Source organism: Hevea brasiliensis, unplaced genomic scaffold, assembly GCF_030052815.1.
Source record: "Hevea brasiliensis isolate MT/VB/25A 57/8 unplaced genomic scaffold, ASM3005281v1 Scaf75, whole genome shotgun sequence".
Classification (NCBI taxonomy): domain Eukaryota; kingdom Viridiplantae; phylum Streptophyta; class Magnoliopsida; order Malpighiales; family Euphorbiaceae; genus Hevea; species Hevea brasiliensis.
In genome coordinates, this window is record NW_026615294.1 from 46,739 (window position 1) to 67,078 (window position 20,340).

General features: G+C 28.3%; 1 protein-coding gene across 1 annotated transcript; it reads right to left on the reverse strand.

Annotated features, from left to right (window-relative positions):
• Positions 1 to 5,263: 5,263 nt before the first annotated feature.
• LOC110671230 (probable LRR receptor-like serine/threonine-protein kinase At3g47570) lies at positions 5,264 to 13,840 on the reverse strand. The gene is made up of 4 exons (XM_058142828.1): positions 11,095 to 13,840; positions 10,357 to 10,735; positions 8,137 to 8,177; positions 5,264 to 5,468 (listed from the first exon to the last, which is right to left on the reverse strand). The coding sequence occupies exons 1-3, from the start codon at positions 13,787 to 13,789 to the stop codon at positions 8,174 to 8,176; spliced, it is 3,078 nt and encodes a 1,025-aa protein (XP_057998811.1). The 5' UTR covers positions 13,790 to 13,840; the 3' UTR covers positions 5,264 to 5,468; positions 8,137 to 8,173.
• Between the last annotated feature and the right edge of the window lie 6,500 nt (positions 13,841 to 20,340).

A 20,340-nucleotide genomic window follows, 5' to 3' on the forward strand; every position in this document is an offset into this window, starting at 1 on the left:
AGTGAAGTTATGAAGGCAATTGCTGGCCATTCTCTGCTTCTTTGGAAAGTGGATCAAGTTTGTTATTGTTGTTATGTTATCCTATATTGAGAGCATTTTTTAATCTTTAAACCTTGAATGTTTAGTTGAGTTTGAAGAATTAAATGGTAAATAGTCCAGTTAGCTTTGATAAATTGTTTCATATGTGGTTGTAAATTGAGTTATTTGAGGAAGTTAGCATATGATAAAAAGGAATAGGGAAATGGAAGTCCACATTACTATGTTAATTGTGGTATGAATGATGGAAGTCCATGGAAGTTTGATGCATTTGCATTGTATAGGCATTTAAGGATAGCATTTGTTGCATTTTCATTCATGTTTAACTAGTTTGTGCATAGTTTTAAACATTTTTTTATTATATTTTGAAAAAAACCTGTTAATCTAACCTAAGACCTTGATTTTTATATTATATCAAGTGTATTGATGAATCCCAAGAACCAAAAACGAGTCTAGATGAAGTTCGAAAGGTGAAAGTTGAGTTTTAGAAGCAAAAGGAATTGCACGGGGCTTGTAATCATTTTGCATGGCCCGTACAATATGGCACTATAGAATACAAAGTGCATGGCTTGTGCAAAATGACCCGTGCAATCCCTTGTACCCTGTGCAACCTTCTGTACAAAGGAAATCCAAGAAATAAAGGCAACAGAACGTTAGATAGCCCTACCATGTGCAATGTTGCATGGGCCGTGCAATGACTCCAGACAGGAATTCCAACCTGACTTTTCTTCCTTTTCACTCAATCCAAAAGGCTTCTAAGACTTTTAGGACTCTGAAATAAGGGTTTTTACACCATATATAAATACAATAAATCAAGGTTTCAATGAGGATCAACATTTTTACATTTAAGAGAACACATTAGTCTTCAAAGGAGGCGAATATCAAGCTGATTGCCCTTTGGGAGTCCAAGGCTACAATTTTTCATCTATGTATAATCATTCTATTTTCTTCTCATGTTTTCCTTATTATTTTATAAACTTAATTATAAAACTCACCATGCATGAGTAGTTTTCTTTATTTTAAAGATTAATATTGGAATAACAGGATTTAAAACTTGAGGACTTGAGATAACTTAGGATTAATTCCTTAAAGTAATAAATTATTATTTATTAAATGAATTGGATTAGGTCTATAATTGATTGAAATGTGAATCATTAACTGCAATTTTTAATTCATTGATATTTAGTTTAGTTAATTAGTTTATATTTGCTTTTAGTGATAATTAGTTTTAGTTTAATCATTTCAAATTCAATAGTCTAAATAATTATATTTGCTATGTAGTTTGGTACTCAACACGGTTTTAATGGGAACGATAATCTTTAGAATTTTATATTTATTCCTAAAATCCAATTTGTTATTAGGATATTATTGCTCTAGTAGTGGGTCCATAGATACTTTTTTTATTAATTTTTTTTTTTTTTTTTTTGCTTTGTCTTGACGATGCAGGTAAGTGGATAAATATTTAAATTTACATTATATATATTTTCTCATTATGAAAATAGGAACAAAAATTATAGTAATATATTTAATATATGCAATTATAGATAATATCTTGATGACAAGTAATTTATTTTCTGCTCACTTATCTTTATATTGTTTTGGGATAGTATAAAGCCCAAGATACTCAAGATTACTCATGATTACTGATTTTTATTTTATTATCTACAATAAGCCTATTGCCAGTATATTAGAATATTACAAATTTTATGATATTTTAGCAAGAATAATTCAATAATATTTTTACAAAATGAATTTTATTTTAGCTTAATTATGTGATTTTGAAATAATTGATATTTATTCAGGTGATCTATTTTGACATAGTATGCAGTGTTATTAAATACCAAAACCTTGTTTTCTTCCCTTTATTATCTATTTATCCATTCATTAAATTTATACTCACCTTTTTTTATTTTAACTAGTTTTTATTAGCACGTGTGCTGCACAAGTGTATGTATTTTTTTTAAAAAAAAATTTAATATTATTATTTAAACTTTTAAATAATATTTATAATTTAATGGCATGTCTCATTTCATGAAAATTTTAAATAATAAAATTATTTAATTTAAAACATTTTTATTAACGTGTAATTATTTTTCATTGAGTATTGATTTTACAATATTAACTGAATTAATATTATATATATATATATATATATATATATATATATATATATATATATATATTAATTTAGTAAAAATATTATTTTTCTAATTAAAATTATTTACATATAGCAAGGGCTTTCTAAAAGTAAGAAAAATTGTTGTGTGGATCCTCTCTATATATAAATAAAATAATAATAAATTATCGATTTTTTTATACAAATGTAAGACGCGTACTAATTATTAATGGTTAAAGTTAACAAATAAAAGAAATTAAAGAGAAATTATTAAATAATTTAATTTAGCATTTTATTTGTAAATTAAATATATAAAATTATTTTAATAATAATATCATTATGAATAAATTTGTTATTTAATTTTTAATTATAATTTTATATTTATATAATTACAAATAAAAATGAATGATGCGAGTGATTTAATTAACTTAGTTAACTTAGCTTAAATGATGTGTTAGACTAAATTTATCTTAAAAAATATTTTAAAATTAAGGACCTGTTTGGTATTATTGTTAGAATTACGGTTGAGAAAATTACTTTTTTAGATAAACTAGTTAGAGAGTATTAAAAAATATTTAAAATTAAATTTAATAAGTTTTAGTCATAAAAATACTAAAATAACAAAACAGTTTTTTTTCAAACTGCTTAGCATTACTGTTGAAACTACAAAAATTACTTTTTTAAATATACTAGTTAGAAAGTATTAAAAAATAATTTAAAATTAAATTTGATAAGTTTTAATTATAAGAACACTAAAATAATAAAATAATTTTTTTCAAATTATTTTTTCAGTAGCATCTAAAATAGTATTTTTATTCAGAAAAGTAATTTCAGTCATTTAAACACAATGCTAAACAGGCATTAAAATGATGATTTTATTTAAAAAAGTAATTTTGAACCTCCAAACGTAATACCAAACAGACACTAAATTTCTAAAAATAAAAAAATACAAAGTATATATTTAATAATAAAATTTTATTTTCTATTTTATCTATGCCTTGAAGCCACGTCGCACACTTCTTGGTCTTTGGTTGAGCGTACTTGAATTTGGTCTTTCTAATCTGCAATTAAAATCTAAAATATCATTCAATCCAAAATATAACTTGGAAAGTTCAATCCTTCCCAAATTTAATTTATTTCTTCATTCTTAAATCTTCATGTTTCCTTGCCCTTCATCTTCAATTTGAATTTTTTTATTCCTATCTTCAATTACTTTAAAATGTAAAGCAGTAATTTTTTTTTTTTTATCATATTTGTAAAGCAGTAATTCTTCAACATGAAAAGCAGTATTTCTCATCCAAACAATACAAGGGAATTTTTTTTTTTTCATTTCTCCCTTTTAATTTCTCTTCATTTCCACAGGACAATTAAGGATTCAAATAAAGGGTTAAGGATTTAAACAAAGGATTAGTGTTTGGTAATGCAATAGAGTTCATTTTAGAGTGCAATTGTTTCAACTTTTGATAATATAGTTTCATTAATTTTTATCTTTAAATTTTAAAAGAGCTATTGATATGGGATTAACAAGTTTAAATCATGCTTAATTAATCTATGTATGTGTGTTGTCTTCTCTTAAGTGCCTTAATAGTGATTGTGATTTTCTTTCTATACATATGTAATAAGCACTATAATTTGGTGATGAAGTATCAAACTAATAGCACAGTCAACCATTTACAATGTTGATGAAAGAACAAAAACAAGCATAGGCCAATTGCTGCATATTGTAAATACATTGCTAAAGAAAAACAAAGAACGTAACAAAATCTAAGAGAGAGAGAGAGAGAGAGAGAGAGGCCTTGAAATGACTAATCAATACACTGAGTGGCTTACCAAGGCTCTGTTTCCATGTGCTCCTTATTGTTATGACTTAATGATTAAAAAATATATATTTATTTTTTAATTTTATCTACTACTTTTAATTTTAACAATTTTATTTAATTTAAAAAATATTATTGCAATTCTATTCAATTTTTTCAATCAAATCTTTCAACTTCATTTTTCAATTGATTCATAGACTCTCATGACTATTCAACCTCATTATTATTACTAACTATCACTCCAGCTTCATTATATATGATACCCATGATACATTAAAATTTTTAATTGTTTAGATAAATCATATGGTTTTATTTACTCTCTCTCTTTATTTTTATTAAGAAAGTGTTTGATTTAATTTATAAGTCAGTCAAATCTATTAATTTTTAGGTAGAAAGTCATAAATAATTTAGTATTTAATTTGACTTATAAAAACTACTTAAAATAAGTTAAAAGTCATAAATAAGATACATTTTACTTGTTACTTATCTACTTATTTTAAAATTACCTTTTGACCGAGTAAACGATTATATTATCCTAACAATTTTTTAAATTATTAACATTATCTTCATTTTAACAACTATAACACTAAATGATATACACTTTTTGTTATTTTGATAGGTTAAATTCTTTTACCTTTTAACCAAATAATTACCTTTTTACCTACTTATTTATAAAATTAATTTTAAGTAGTTTGACCAAACAATTACCTATTTATTTTTAAATTAACTTATAAATTAAAAAATATATTTTAAGTCAAAAGTTAAAAGTAAGTAATTAAGCCAAACACCCATTTAAATCTCACGATTGTTTAATTTCTCATATGTGCCAAAATGAAACTTAGGAGGTATGGTATTCATGAGTGGCCATGGATAAAACAAAAAATGAAGTTGAAGGTTCAATTAGTTAAAAATCAGATACAATTGCAACAATTTTTTATAATCAGGATCCAGTTGTTAAAATTAAAATTCATAAATACAATTGAAAAACAAAAAAAAAAAAATTAGACTTTTTTTTTTTAATCATTAGACCTATTGCCATTAGTTGTTTTATTTTCTCAATTTCATGAACAATATGGAAGGGTCAAAGTAACATGATTTCAGGAAAGTATTTATTCCCCCACAGTCAAGATAGTTAAAACATTATGCTAATAAACTAGACCCTCTAACTTTAGGCTATGCCATACCAAACATTATCGTCATATTAAACATGACCTTAATGCTTAGGGTAGGAATGAGTATTAATCTATTTGATTCAATATGAAAAAATTGAATAAACCAAACTTTTATAATAATAATAATAATAATAATAATAATAATAATAATTGAAGGAGCGTAGCTCAATCTCATATCCATAACACTAAATATATTAATCTCAACTAAAATTTGGAGAGTCCAACTCAACTCGGTACACACACTTGAATAATATATCTCTACACATATTACAACCAAAGGTAAATTTGTAGTCACATGGGAGTGTCTAAGAGGTAAGGTCAGAATACCTGCACATATAAATTTAAGAAAATTAATACAACTTCTTGCCAGGAGGAACTCACTGCACTAAAAATTATCTCTTTTTGTTACCTAGAGAAAACTAGTTAAACAGAAATAAATGTTTTACTCAGAGAGTTATAATATTGAGTAAAATTATAAGTTCTATATCTGCCTAGCATTAATACAATCCTAGCATGGATAATGCAATACCGAACACATAGAACATACAAATCACCAAAATTTATGCATAATAAGATAATTTAGAATTACATGCACCTTACACATGCGAATGCAATGCAGACACACCACATAAAAGGGCCATCCTGATCATTGAATCTACAACATCAATAAAAGCAAACATATAACGAGTCCAACTCAACTCCGAGAACCTAAATACAATAAATAGGGAGCCTAGCTCCACCTTCTCATACACATTCACATGCGCGCGTGCACACACACACACACACACAAACAATCTAGGCTAGCAAACATCCTACCATTGACAACCTACCCCTCACCCATATACATATCCTGAGATGTAGTGCAAGCTACCATTGACAACCTCTACATATACATATTGGACAGAAAAATTCAAAAATTTAGAGATTTTCATGATTATAACCAAAACTTTAAATTGTATGTATTATAATAAAATCTTGGTTAGTTATCACAATTGTGGCCAAAGGGATAATTAAGTTTTGAAAAGTTAATGTAAATTATAATATAATTCATGAAGTTTTAATTGATTAATAAAATAATCTATTAGTTTTAACTTTATATTTAAATATTTTTTATTTATTATACAACATATTTTTATAATATAAAATGTATTTATAATATTTATAAGTCATCCAAATCACATTCAATTGAATTAAAAAATTAATTTTCTCTTTTTTTAATCAAAATTCAAATTGATCATGTCAATCTATGTAGATTAATTTCGAATTGAATTAAAATTTATGTAACTCTAATTAGTGGATTATGTTTTGATTTTATTTTAAATTTTATGAATATGCAGGGGTTTAGTTGCAAAATTTTTTTAAGAAAATATTATTATAAAGATATAATATTCTGATGGCTATTTCTATTCTTTTTATAAACTAATTTGAATTCTTTTTTTTTTCTTTTTACAAGCTAATGTGGAAGTTGTGTATTAATTTTTTTATTTTTTTACCATTTTTAATGATTTTTATTTTATAAAATTTTTATTAAATAAAAATATAGGAGTTAGAAAAACTCCGCAGCAACGGGCAGGCACTATGCATATAATTAAAAATATTATATTAACACTAATTTAAAAGATTATGTATAGAATTATAAAAAAAAAACTAATTAGTCATAACTGGTAGGATTATTTTAATAATTAGCTAAAAATACTCATATATATGTTTGTCATAATTAATGAAAAAAAAATAATCCAAATAAAATGCGAAGAAAAATATGTATAGAAATTATGATGATATTGAGTAGATACCCGTGAAAATCATCCAACTCGAATATGAACTCAATTAATATTATTAAAACTCGAACTTGTCTCAAACTTGATTAAAATTTATTTTTAACTACTCGAACTCGTCTCAAATCTGATTATTATTATCCAAAAAAATCTCAAACCCATTTAATTTTATATATTTTTAATTAATAATTTACATAAAAAATTATTTGATTAATAATTTATATTTTAAAAATTTAATAATTCCATAAAATATTTAAAATTCTATTTTATATAAAATAAATATATAAAAATTTATGAATATTATTAAAAGATATATATTTTTTATATTTAATTAAGTATTATATAAATAGATTCAGATAACGGATGCTCAACTTGTTCAACCTAAATCCAACCCGAACCTATTGTAGATATTATTTTTCAAACCTAAATCTATCTCAAATCTGATAATATAATACCTAAATCCGTCCTATTAAGATTTTATCAGATTAGATACTCATAAAAATTTGACTCGTTGCTATTCTTAATAGAAATGAAAGCAATATGTAACAATGAATGTCCATCATATAAAATCTAAATCTGACCCGAATCTATTACAGATATTATTTTTTAAATTCAAACCCAATTATATAATCTCTAAATCCATTCTATTAGAATTCTATTAGATCAAATACTCAAAAAAATTCAACACATTTGCCATCCCTAATAGAAGTGAAAGCTGGGGATAACACACGCTACACAAAGTCCCAGTCTGTGTCCTTGCATTTTTAAAAGCTAAAACAACAGATTGGCGCCTAACGATAACTCATTGAAACACAAAATAAAGAAAACAGGGGCAAGAGATTTATTTATATCTGGCTTGCGACGAAGATGCTGAAGCTGAAGTACAGTGATAAGGCTGGGACTAATCAACTTCAAAGTAATGATTTTCATAAAAAAGAATAAAAAAACTGATGTGATTTGGATGACTTATAAATATATTTTATATCATATAATAAATAAAAAGTATTTAAATAAGTATAAATCAATAATCTATTTTATTAATCAAATAAAACTCCAAAAATTAGATTATAATTTTCTGTTAACTTTTTAAATTTTATTTTAGTCCCTTCGATTATATTTATATATAGTGAATACATGGACATACCAAAATATATAAAATGCTATTGAAATTAAAAAAATATTCAAAAATCTAACTCACAAAGCTAACAAGTATATAGTACCTTGATTAATTAGGAAGAGGTAGAAATGTAGCCCCGATCACCTATTCAAAATGTACAAAACAATAATTAGACACTAACCATACAAACAGAAATAAGAAATAAAGGCGTAATGGATTCAAAACAATACCCTAAAATTCTACTAAAATTTTGTAGAATTTTTTCTGTACCTACAATCCAATTCTCTGCAAGAAAATACAATAATAAAGCAACAACATCACCAATGGCCTCAGACCCATAATGCTGTGTATTCAATGCCCATTCAAGACTTACAAGGTTTACCTAAATAATTTTTGTCCACAATTCTCTGCTATGCCTAAACCCTAATACCGAATGAACAATTATTTGTATAGCCTCAAAAATTCTAAAAATTTTCTTGAAGTCCATCATGTGGTCCTTAAGTTATCCCAATTCATTTTAAATAATTTTATAGAGTTAGGAATATTTTATTAAACTACATTAAGTAGCCCTAACTTATTGTGAGGTTGAGTGGAACTAAGAGAGGAGAATTGACGAGATCACAAGTGGGGAAATGGGAAAGAAGAGAAAAATCAAGAGGGGAGAAGAGCCATGAAAGAAAGGAAATTGGGAAAGTAAAAGTTAAATGTAAAGCAAAAGTTAAATGCTGTGTTTAAAGGATTTTGGTTCGGTTGAATTTTATTGATTTTTTTTTCTCTTAAAAGTTCGAGTTGATAGATTTAAATTTATAAAAATAAAAATTGAACTGATTATCTAATAAATTAAATAAAAATTGCAAATTACATCAATTTGATCGATTTTTTTATTTGAATTGAATTTTGCTTACATGAGTGTCACAATTAGAACACAACTTAGAGGCCAAAAAAAAAAAAAAACCTTAATCGCTAAAGAAGCTAAATCATTTTTGTATTTTTTTTAATATTATCTAAAGCGATTAGTTTTAGCAATTTTATCCAATTTGCCAAAATTTATTGTAATTCTATCCAAGTTTTTTTAGTTGATTCTTCTACTCTACTTTTTAATTGATTTGTAGTCACTCACAATGATCCAGCCTTACTGCTGTTATCATTACTTTTTAATGGGACTGTGCACGGTCTTCTGGTCCTGAACCAAACTGAAAAAATGGATTGGATCGAAATTATTTTAATATTTAAATTTAATTTTGATTTTTCACTAAAAATCAAATTAGAACTACACAAAAACTGTTTTAAATCGAAACCGAATCGAGAATAAAATTTATATATATGTTTTTTAGATGTATTATATATTTTTAATATATATATATATATATATATATATATATATAATCATGAACTAAATATAATATAATATTTTATTTTATTTCTTTATATTTTCTTAATACTTTTAACTATAAATATATTAAATTACTTTATAGTCCTTAATTATAAATGTAGATTATACTATATATTTATATATTATAATTAAATATTATATAATTAATAAATAATTAAAATATATATTATAATATGTTTATATTATTATATTATATAATATATTTAATAATAAATTATATGTACACCTTATAATTTAATATTATATAATTTAAAAATAACTAAAAAGATATATTATATGATATATTATGTATTAATATCACATTCAAAACTTAAATGTTAATTCAAATATGACTTTTTAAGGGAATAACTATATCAAATTGTTTCAAGATTTGAAAATCGAATCGAAATCATACCAAATCAAATCAAAATTGAAAAATTAAGAATCAAATTAAAACCGAAATAATAAAAAACTGAATCAAAATTATACCAAAATTTCAATTTGATTTTAATTTCTAAATAAACCCGAAACTGAATCAGAACCGCATCCCCCCTACTTTTTAAGCTTCATTTTGGTATCCATAGTGTTTCAAAATTCTTAACTATTTGGTGAAATAGGATAGTTTTGTTGACCCGCTCTTTCTTCTTCTCATCATCAAATTTTCGTCACTATTTGGCGTTCTAGTTTTTATTTTCTTATTATATTTAATTTATAAAATCATCAAAATTTAAAGGATTTGTTCGAATAGAAAATTGTTTAAAAACAATAATTAATACTATTTTTGCATTGTTAGCGTTATAATTTTATTGTTAAAAAAAAATTCACTTGAGTAAAGTATATTATGAAGAATTAATCCATTTGCACACTTGAGATAAATTCAAAGACTTCTACAAGCATTTTCCATAATAATAATAATGCTAGTAATGAACATGAAAATAGAAGAACTTTTACCTATAATTTTGATTTTTCTTCAGTCTCCCCAGGTCCAAGGATAGGCCGTCCCTAATTTTCTGCAACTTGGTGACAGCCTCACTAATGCCCATTCTTTCTGAAGGTGAATACATAGAACATGCTAACCCAATACTTAGAATTGAGGCAATGGATTCTTGAATATATTGTGCAAATGCTTCCTCCTTTTCTCCTCCAAAAATTTGTGGATCTACGATCTCCATAACCCGATTCGTCATTGCCATTCTAACATAGTTACGGAGGTCTATGCCATCTTCGAACATGTTATCAGTGGGTCTCTTTCCTGTGAACATTTCTAGCAAGAGAATTCCATAGCTGTACAGGTCACCAAATTCGGAGACTTGGCTCCCTAAACCATATTCTGCAACACAAACCATTTATACATATCATTAATATATATATTAGCTATATGATGAAGTTGATAAGAAATCTTTTTAAGATAAGGCTCATTAACTTGTCACTCAGCATTATAATATAATTAGCTCCGGAGGTTTGAGCCATATAATTTCATGAGAAACTTGCCCATTCCTAACTGATTGCAAAACATCTATGAATTGTTCATTAATACTTGACATGTTCTTGGAATCTTTGAGTATTTTCAATAGACAATTTCTTTTTTGAATCTTTGTATCACACCAAATATATATTATTCTTAACGATTTTGAAAAATTAGAAAGCTTCTTTTCATAATAGAAATATGAAAAAGATCAAGTGAGGTACCTGGAGCCGCATACCCAATTGATCCTTTCACTACTAGAGAGCTTCTTTCGCTGTCTTCACCAAGAAACCTAACCAATCCAAAATCACCAACATGGGCAATCATGGATGAGTCCAAAAGGATATTGCTCGGTTTTACATCACAATGAACTATTGGCTTATGGCAACCATGATGAAGATAGTTGAGTGCATAAGCCACATCAATTGCAATATTTATCCTCTGAAGAATTGTTAGATTCCTGGTCTCAAATTTTGTCTCATCTGCTGTGATCCCATTAGCTGGATGTAGCCATTGTTCAAGGCTCCCATTAACCATGAAGTCGTACACCAAAGCCTTGAAATCATTACCTTGAAAATCAACACTCGAACAAGCAGTTAATATCTTGACAAGATTTCGATGCCTGATATTTCTCAAGGCTTCGCATTCAGCTATAAAACTCTTGAAAGCACCTTGGCGTTGAAGGTTTAGAACTTTGACAGCTACAGGACTTTCTTCTTGATCAAATTTTGCTTTGTAAACGCATCCAAACTTTCCACTTCCAATCAAATTGGATGAAGAAAACCCATCGGTTGCTTTCAAGATGCTTCTATAAGAAACTCTTTGAGGAGAATCCTCATTCGAGGAAGGGCCTATAGGAAGTTCCTTGTTGGCTTTTCTTAACCGAAAGGTAAGGAAACAAAGTAGCAGTGCTATTGCAGAAAGCCCACAACTCACAGGAATAACCACTTTCAGGACAACAGGGAAGCTGTGTTTCTTTGTACTGCATGTTGGCAATTCTAATTCTGGTATGCCTCCACAAAGCAAATGGTTTCCTGCCAAGGAAATTTCACTTGCATTCTTGAAGACACCATTTTTTGGAACTTCACCCTCAAAATTATTGAAGGAAAGATTCAAATTCCTTAAGAACATGAAGTTCTCCAAATATCTTGGAATTGGACCAGACAAGTTGTTTCTTGAAAGATCTAAATCTTCAAGGCCTCTCAATGACATCAAGGAAGGAACAGTACCTTGAAAGAAGTTACCCTCCATTCGTAAACTTACCAAGCTTGTACAACTGCTAAGACTGCTAGGAATATTGCCAGATATCATGTTATTAGAAACATCAAAAGTAACAAGATTCTTCAAAGTAGTAAATTCTGAAGGTAATGAACCATTCAGATTGTTATAAGATAGGTCTAAAAAAGTTAGTGAGGGCAAGCTGTTGAAAAGCTCGTTAGGTATGATCCCAGAGATGTTGGTTTGATAAATATAGAGCTTGGATAAGCGTCGGCATTCACTTAGTCTTAAAGGTATGTTCCCAATCAAAGGATTCTGTCCTAGGTAGAGGTCACCAATCATAGTCAAATTTCCTAGAGAGGAAGGGATGTTGCCTGTGAGTTTATTTCCTGATAAATTCAAGACTTGGAGCTTTCGAAGTTTGCCAATTTTGTCAGGGATTGTACCCGTTAGTTCATTGCTCCCCATGCTCAAAATTTCTAGATTGAAAAGATTTGTTAAGCCATCAGGAATATTTCCAAATATTCGATTTCTTCCTAGTGTCATAAATACAAGTTGGTTTGAAAGGTTGGCTATAGAATTTGGCAACATCCCACCAAAGTTATTGTCGTTTAGACCCAATCGACGCAAATTGGTACAATTTGTGAGATAGGACAGCAAACTCAACCCATTAAAATCTGCTACTCCGCTTCCAAGATTATTTTCTGAAATGCCTAACCAGTACAGATTCACCAATCTTCCCAACTGAGGAATTTTTCCTTCAAAGTAATTCTTCCCAATTATGATTGCAGATAGTTCCTGAGCATTAGACAGGGAAGCAGGAATGGGTCCATTAAATTTATTATTGAAAAGGTTAAGCCTCTGTAGGTTTGGAAGTGTAAATCCCAAGTCTGAGGGAAGACTCCCCTGGAGTAGGTTTTGTGGTACAGAGAATATTTTGATAGAAGAAAGATTGTAAATAGAGGAAGGGATTGTACCAGACAATATATTGAGTCCAAGCGCTAAAACCCTTAACTTCACTAACCGGCCAAGAGAGTCTGGGATCGTCCCTCCGAACTTGTTACCTGCGGCTAGGACGATTTCAAGAGATGATAAATTGCCAAGGAAAGGTGGAACTCCTCCTGTCAGATTGTTATCAGGGATAACAAGTTGCTGGAGCTTGAACAAAGACTCCAACTCCTTTGGTATACTTCCCACCAGCTTGTTACCTCCTAAACCAAGGTACACAACGTTGGTGCAGTGAGATATATTGGATGGGATTTCGCCGGTGAAGGAATTGTTCTCCAAGCTTAACACTTGAAGTCTGAACAAATTCCCCAATTCTTGAGGGATTTGACCACTGAAGCCATTGTTAAGCAGGCTTAATGTTTTAAGAAAGCTGAGATTTCCAAGCAGTGGAGATAAGGACCCAACAAGCTTCTTCTCCTGTAAATCGAGCACTGTAACCCTCCTGTGCCTACGACCGCATGTGACACCAAACCAGTCACAGAAATGGACAGAATTATTCCATGAGCTCATGACGTGAAGTGGATCATCTGTTATCTTGTCCTTGAAAGCTAGCAAAGCTGTTCGATCAGTCTCATTTCCACCGAGAGAGGATGCGGCTATTGCTGTGAAACCATGATGACTCTGGCAAATCAGGTAAGAGAGAAGAATGGCATGGATGAAAAGAGACGTTATCACTGAACCTCCAGCAACCATCTCTATAATATTTACTTGATTTCTTGACAGACGATCGCTTCTATGTATAGCTTTAAGTGCATTATATTAAATTAATAAGTGCGTGTAAGAAATATTTTTAGTACTTTACAAATAATATATATATATATATATATATATATATATATATATATATATATATATATATATATATATATATATATATAATGACTCAATTAAATATTTATGTATTAATTTCATATAATATAATTAGTGAAGAGAAAACTTTTTATGCATTATGTCAATTTTAATCTACTTATCAAATTAAAACTAATATTTAAATAAATTTATTTTTTTATTAAACTAATAAATTAAAAATATCAATGGTTTATTTTCTTTATAATTTAAATAATTAATAAAAGCATGATAAATATATTAAAAATATATATTTTTTTTAAAACAAAGATTTATATTATTTTTCAAACAAATATTAATTGGGAGATTTACTGTAAAAGGATATTAATTATTATTTATCTATAATAGACATTAAATTTTAAGTTGGTATGATATTAAATGGATGACCCTTGATATGGTTCAAGTAGACTCCCAGTTGACCGTGACATTTGACCCAAAGGTCTTTGATTTCACTAGAAACCTAACCTATTTTGATTAGGTCTCAGTCCATTAACTGCTTAGAATTTAAATAGACTAAAATACCCTTCACATTTATAGAGCTAAATGCAATTAAAAAAAATCATTAGATAATTGATAAATATTTAATTATTAGTTATTAATATTTTAATAAGAGAAAAAAAGAGGAACTCAATAAGACTCGGTTAACACTTTCTTTTTGATTACTCTAAGAAAGTATATCAAAATATTTTCAAAGATAAAATTTTTGAAAGAATAAAAATGCCATTCAAAATTAATTAACAAAAAAATAAAAATTATTAAATGTGTGTTAAGAGATTACATAATATATCATATATAATCTACTTATAATAATTGTTAATGAAATTTTTATATGTTAAAAAAATAAATATGCATTAGAAAAATTATTGATTAAAGATTTTTAGGTAAATTTATTATCAGTTAAATCACTCTATATCATTTTTTTTATAATTTTTTAAATAGGAAAAATATTAAAAATTAAATTATATGTTTATTTATAATTATGTATAATATTATATAATAATTTTATTAATTTAGTCTATAAAAAATATAATAAACTAAATGTATATCTAGGAATCTTTCATTGATACCCAATGTCCCTTAGACATTAATGAAGAGACAATGATGTCTAACCTAACATTAAATTGCGAATGACTTGCGCTGAACTAGTCTACCTATTTACCCATTAATTGCTTTAAATTTTTTTATATTGAAATATCCTTCACTTTTCTAGGGCTTTATGCAATATTTCTTTTTTTTTTTTAAATGAGAAATTATCAAAAAATCTTATACTTTCAAAATTTTTTCAATTATACTCTATACTTTAATAATTACTAATTAAACCCTATACTTTAAAAATTTGCACAATTGTAACCACCGTTAAACGATGCCTCCCCAAAAACCCTCCCAACCTTCTGTCAATCCTCCCTTGAATCGCCACTAGAATGCAATCTTTCTACCACTACAACCAAACAATTTGAATACCAACACTCTTAAGCAAGAATTACTTACTATATAGTTCAATAACTTCCCTCTGGGATGGGATACTAGATTTCTCAAACAAGCATTCTCCAAGATTAATAGTATTGTCAATATTAATGTTCCCAGCAAACTCAATAGAAAAGGTGTCACGACTCAAATTCTTAGCCGAACTGGTACTAGGACTTGGGTCGGTATATGTTTGCTAATTTTTCAACCACCGCAAGTGCACGGATCGCTAACAAGTAATAAAGTGATGAGTAGAGTATCATTCCCATGAGGACTGTATTGAGTACCGAACTATAGTGATTTTAATTATCTAGATGATCGAATTATAGATAAATAATAATTATATCTAAGCTAAAAGAAATAAAGTCTAAACCAGTTATCTAAACTAAAATAGTAATGGATGAGAACATTCTAGAGCTAGGGATTCACACTTCAATCAATTATAAAATCAATCTAATTCATTCAATAATTGGGAGATTATTACTTTGATGGAAATTAATCCTAAGTTATCTTAAGTCCTCTCTCAAGGCACTCAATGTGTATTTTAATTAACCTAAACCCTACTTTCATGGTGATTAAATTAATTAAAACCTTTTAAGATCCTTGATTAATTTTGGAACTCCACAAAGGTCATCAGCCTATCTCTAGGTCAGATTTCCTATGTTCAAAATCCCAATTTTCTAATATTAACATTCACCTTTCAATCCTTCAATTAATATCTGTAATTAATACTAAGTGGGTACCAACACATAACATGCATTAAGATCACAAGAGATTGAATCAAAGAATAAAATATCCAATGTATTAAATAAAATTAAACCAGATCCATAATGAAATTGAGAGTGCTACATCCTAAGCCTAGAATAAAGAACCTACTCACCCAATGGTGAGTTTTACAATCAAGTTTATAAAAAGATAAAGAGAAAACATGAGAAGAAAATAGAGTGAAAGAACCCAGAAAGAGAGTTATAGGTTTGGACTTTTGGAACTTCAGCTGAAAATCCCTTCTAGCAATCTTGCAGATCTTGTTTCTCTCTAGCCTCCCTTGAGGTTGATGTGCCTCCTTAAATGTAAATCGGCTCTTGAATGTTAATTCTCCTCCTTGGATGTAAATTCTCTCCTCCCCCTCAATTCCTGACTTGTTCTATTTATATCTGGTGTAAGAACCTTAATTTCAGAGTCCTAGAAGCATTATGAGTCCATTCGGGTCGAGTTGGAGCGAAGAAAAGTCGCATCAGAATTGCTGTTAGGGGACTTTACATGGCCCATGTAGTGTTACACGCCCTGCCCCTTGTAACTTTCTGCCACTCTTGTTTTTCAAGTTTTCTTTGTCCAGAAGGTTGCACGGGGTCCAGGAAGTTACACGGGGCAAGGTACACGACCTGTGTAATATTTTTGGCACTGTATTCTTCACGTTTTGACCTCCAAATCTCTTCTAAACTCGTCTTTGATTCTAGAACCACATAAAAACACCTGATAAAATATAAAAATCAGTGAATTGAGTTGAATTAACATGTTTTCTAAAATAATAATAAAAACATATAAAAATAAGTATAAAATGATACTAAATGTTAACAAAATGTAATGCATATTAACCTTAAATATCTATATAATTTGATGCAATCAAAAACCCCCAAACTCAAACCTTTGCTTATCCTCAAGCAAATTAAAACTTTATAAAAACTCATTGGGGTACTTAGAAACATAATAAAAAATTTAACTTGCACATAATTAGACATTCTTCAACTTTCATACCAAGTCCCACTTTCAAGGCACAAGGACCTCAATAGTTGCCCACTAGAACCTCACCCCCTTCATGGTGCTTCAACTAATTATTCCTCTATGCAAGGTCATTAATAAGTCACAAATAACCTGTTTTATTAGGATAGATTTAAGAAACACTTACTCTCCCAAATTTGCCTCTATTGTGGGCAATTGTAGTGAAGTGATTCAATTTCAACTCCATAGGCATATCTCAATTTTTTATCTTTACTAATATAGCATACACTCTTCAAAGGATCAAAAAGTATTTGATATTAAATGGATGACCCTTGACATGGTTCAAGGTAAGCGTGACATTTGACCCAAAGGTCTTTGATTTCACTAGAAACCTAACCTATTTTGATTAGGTTTCGGTCCATTAACTGCATAGAATTTAAATAGACTAAAATACCCTTCACATTTATAAAGCTAAATGCAATTTAAAAAAAATCATGAGATAATTGATAAATATTTAATTATTAATTATTAATATTTTATTAAGAGAAAATAAAGGAACTCAACAAGACTAGGTTAACACTTTCTTTTTTAGTACTCAAGAAAGTATATCAAAATATTTTCAAAGATACAATTTTTGAAAGAATAAAAATGCCATTCAAAATTAATTAATAAAAAAATAAAAATTATTAAATGTGTGTTAAGAGATTACATAATATATCATATATAATCTACTTATAATAATTGTCAATGAAATTTTTATATTTTTCAAAAAATAAATATGCATTAGAAAAATTATTGATTAAAGATATTTAGGTAAATCTATTATCAGTTAAATCACTATATATTATTTTTTTGATAATTTTTTAAATAGAAAAAAATATTAAAAATTAAATTATATATTTATTTACAATTATATATAATATTATATAATAATTTTATTAATTTAGTCTATAAAAAATATAATAAACTAAAAGTGTGTAGGAAAATATTTAAAATTAAATTATATATTTATTTACAATTATATATAATATTATATAATAATTTTATTAATTTAGTCTATAAAAAATATAATAAACTAAAAGTGTGTAGGAATCTTTCATTGATACCCATGTCCCTTCGACATCAACGAAGGAGACAATGATGTCTAACCTAACAGTAAATTGCTAATGACTTGCGCTAACCAGTCTACCTCGTTGCCCGTTAATGCTTTAAATTTTTTTTATATTAATATCCTTCACTTTTCTAGGGCTTTATGCAATATTTGTTTTTTTTTTAAATGAGAAATTACCAAAAAATCTTATACTTTCAAAATTTTTTCAATTATACTCTATACTTTACTAATTACTAATTAAACCCTATATTTTAAAAATTTGCACAATTATAACCACCATTAAACGATGCCTCCCCAAAAACCCTCCCAACCTTCTGTCAACCCTCCCTTAAATCGCCACTAGAATGCAATCTTTCTACCACTACAACCAAACAATTTGAATACCAACTCTCTTAATCAAGAACTACCTACTATATACTTCAATAACTTCCCTCTGGGATGGGATGCTAGATTTCTCAAACAAGCATTCTCCAAGATTAATAGTATTGTCAATATTAATGTTCCCAGCAGACTCAATAGAAAAGGTGTCACGAACCAAATTCAAAGTCGGACTGGTACAAGGACTTAGGTCGGCATAAGGCCCCCAAAGCCCGTAGTAAGCTTAACTATTCTCTGACCCAAACTCAAAGCCCATATTCAAGCCCATTTTCAAGAAATCAACCGAACAGAGTCTGGCCATAAACTGGACAGTTTTTGGCTTACCCGACCTATGATCACAAAATAAAATCATTTTGGGAGCTCAGCTCACCTTTACAATCATCAACAACTCAATATGATTATTAGGAGTTCAGCCCCCTCATCCACATAACCCATTCAATTCACAAATCCACATATACAAAATCAATAAGTTATAGATTTTAAATAATAATCTATTACAGTTTCAAGTCAAATAAAATATCTTCTAACACATGCAAAGTTCTAGAACTTTCAAAATTTATAATAAAAACATAGATAGAGCAACCAAGAGACCTGTGAGGTAGGAAGCAGGTTAAACACAAATAAGAGTCCTCCTGTAGCTTGAAAAAAAATGGGTGAACAGGAGTGAGCGTTCGACCCATAGAGTAAAATATTATATTTACCTAAGTCTAGTGCATCCCTAAGAATGAATGTAACACCTTCACACAATTCAAACAGGTCAAGTTAAAATCACACCAAAAGCAATCTGGAGCACTCACACACCCATGTGTCATATCCATACTCACACACGCACACACAAACATATATATATATATATATATATATATATATGGGAGCTGATTCCCTATACAGCTCTCTTAGTTCCAACCTCTACCAGGGAGATCAACTCAAAGTTAAACTTTCTCTTAATATCCAAATGCGGGAGCCAGCGAGATCAATTCAAAGCCGTGCTTACCCCGACTTATCCATAAAAAGGATTGGGTCCCAGTGAGTCAAGTTCTAGCCTTGTCTACCCGTCTTACCCATATCCATATACACACCACGTACACACCCACTCACACACATAGCTCTAGATGACCATAAAACAATAATCACAGCAATATCGTCAAGAACAAATATAATATAAAGTGTGCCTAATATTTACTACATACATATATGTATAAGTGATGCATGAACATGCTTTGAATATAATAATATTTAAATTATAACTAAAATCAATATCTACTCACAGAGAGGATGACCCAACTACAGCTAGTCCGACTGAACAAGAGAAGATTGGCTGACACCGTTCACCTATACATATACATTAACCTCTATCAATTAACTGACAGAATTAATCAATTAATTTAATCTATAAAAGCAAGAATAAATCCTAAGGTATTGCCAAAATTTCGACAGAGTTTCCCTTGTAACTAGACCTAACCCCCTACATGAAAATTTAATAAAACGCAATACACAGGGCCTATGGCCCATAATAGCAACAACGTTATACGACCTCTCCTGGGCCTGCCAAACCAAACAATACTCAAGTGACTACACAAAATAATTATTTAAAAATTCAGGGTGTTACATTCTTCCCTCCTTACAGAAAATTCGTCATCGAATTTTGCACAAGACAGAATAATAATAAGGAACTACATATTAAACAAATACAGATACTTGCTATGCATACCCTACTCTAACTCCT